The sequence below is a fragment of the Onychomys torridus genome, unplaced genomic scaffold (genome assembly GCF_903995425.1).
Source record: "Onychomys torridus unplaced genomic scaffold, mOncTor1.1, whole genome shotgun sequence".
NCBI classification, from domain to species: Eukaryota; Metazoa; Chordata; class Mammalia; order Rodentia; family Cricetidae; genus Onychomys; species Onychomys torridus.
Window position 1 is genome coordinate 264274 of NW_023412231.1, and position 1798 is coordinate 266071.

At 38.7% G+C, this 1798-nt stretch overlaps 1 protein-coding gene across 1 annotated transcript; it reads right to left on the reverse strand.

The window, feature by feature from the left end:
- Positions 1–224: 224 nt before the first annotated feature.
- LOC118575567 (vomeronasal type-1 receptor 4-like) lies at positions 225–1244 on the reverse strand. Its single transcript, XM_036176061.1, has one exon. The coding sequence runs from the start codon at positions 1242–1244 to the stop codon at positions 225–227; it is 1020 nt and encodes a 339-aa protein (XP_036031954.1).
- Positions 1245–1798: the final 554 nt, after the last annotated feature.

The following is a 1798-nucleotide window of genomic DNA, read 5'->3' on the forward strand; positions in this document are numbered from 1 at the left end:
AGGATGCCCTAGAGAATGACAGTGGGAAAAAAATCCACCTTTATTGAGTGTATTTTTCTGGCTGCTTTGTACATTAGCAGGACAAAGGGAATCCTCCAGGGGTAATTTGAAAAGTGAGATAGTCTTCTTACAATGGGGTAAGTTCATGTAGGCTGCTAATTAAATCAGCTTACAAAACTCTCAACTTATCATTTTAATTGTTAGAAGACAAGACACTAACTCCCTCACTTTCTGTACTGTCCTTGTGAGGGAGATGGCAGAGTAAACACCTGGATGCCACAAAAAAACATATCATTTACATACCTAAAGTAAGAACTAGAGATCTTATTTCTTATCCAGACCAAACTGAGTCTAGGTACTACTGAGTAATAATTTATATGAACAAATGGTGCAAAACAAGGAAAACCCAGAGAAGTGAGGCAAATGATGTTCACCAGCCACCAACTGTGATTATACAAAAGAGCAACACAGCCTTGTAAGATGGAGGATAGAGTATAAAAAGACAGAAAGATAGACACCAGGGCTAGGATTCTCTGGGTAGCTTTGGACTCCAAGCAGATTCTACTGGAACCACGAGTGCTATGGATGTATTGAATCCTCTGCTTGTGTCTGTACAGAATGACAATCATGGAGCCACTGGACCAGGCCATGAGCAAAGAAGAGAAGATTTCAGGGCACACCACCAGTGCTGAATAGAGAGAGTCACTGATTTCATCCCTCCCTACAGTGGAACAGTATCCAAAATCTCGTTTCCTTGTCTGATTTTTACTATTCCTTCTAATAAGTGAGTATACAGGGAAAATGACATTTATCAACATGTACAAAAACCAGAGGAGGGCAATGGAGCATCCAATGTACTTTGAAGCTTTGATTTTTTCCTTAAAGCAGCATTCCTTATGACTGATGGTGATGACTTGGAAGACACTCAAAAGGCAGGTAGTGGCAATGGAAACACTCCGGCCAACTCTTTGAATGTACAAAATTAATGTACATGCAGAATTGCTTAAAAACTGCTTCAATCCAAAAGCTGCCATTGTATTTGGCACTCCTGTAGAGAGAATAATCACAGTGTTGGCTGCCATTAAGTGCATGTAAATCAAATGTGTAGGCTTTAATTTGCTTTCTGCATAGTGAACTCGATAGTAGTAAAGAAGAGAGAAATTTCCCAGAATTCCAGCTGTAGTTTCTGACAATAAAATGATTTTGATGGTCAGATTCCAGAAGTCCATTCTGTGATTGGTCATGACTTTCTTTAGATAATGGCCACAGCCATTTCTCTTGACAAAATGAATGAAAAGTATTAGTAATCCAAAGAGCTATAGAAATGACTAAATCAGAATGGCCCTTAGAGCTCATGAGTACCATCTCAGCCTAGTCTACATAGCAAGAATTTCTGAAAGTTACTGGCAGGAAAAACTTTTACGTATAATGCATATTGTAAGGCAACAAAAGGCCTCCACACACATATGTGTTGTTTTTGATGATTTTGCTGCTTCTGATAATGATCATATACATAAGTAATATGACAGGATTTTTTTAAACTTCTTAAATGATTCTTTGGGAGTTTCACATCATTCATCCCAATTCTGCTCACCTCCTGGTCCTGCCATATCTCTGCTCACCTGTGCAGTGCCCTCCAACAAAACAAAACAAAACAAGCAAGTAAGAAAACAAACAAATACAAAAACCCCTCTTAGCTTATCTTTCTTTCCTGCCTCTCTAACACCTTCTCATTCATCCTGATGGCATTGTGGGCCTCAGTATGTCATATATTATGTTATTTCATCCAACTAGCTTT

Excerpts from the sequence above, each read along its gene's own strand:
- LOC118575567 (XM_036176061.1), bottom strand. The coding sequence starts at position 1,244 with ATGACCAATCACAGAATGGACTTCTGGAATCTGACCATCAAAATCATT.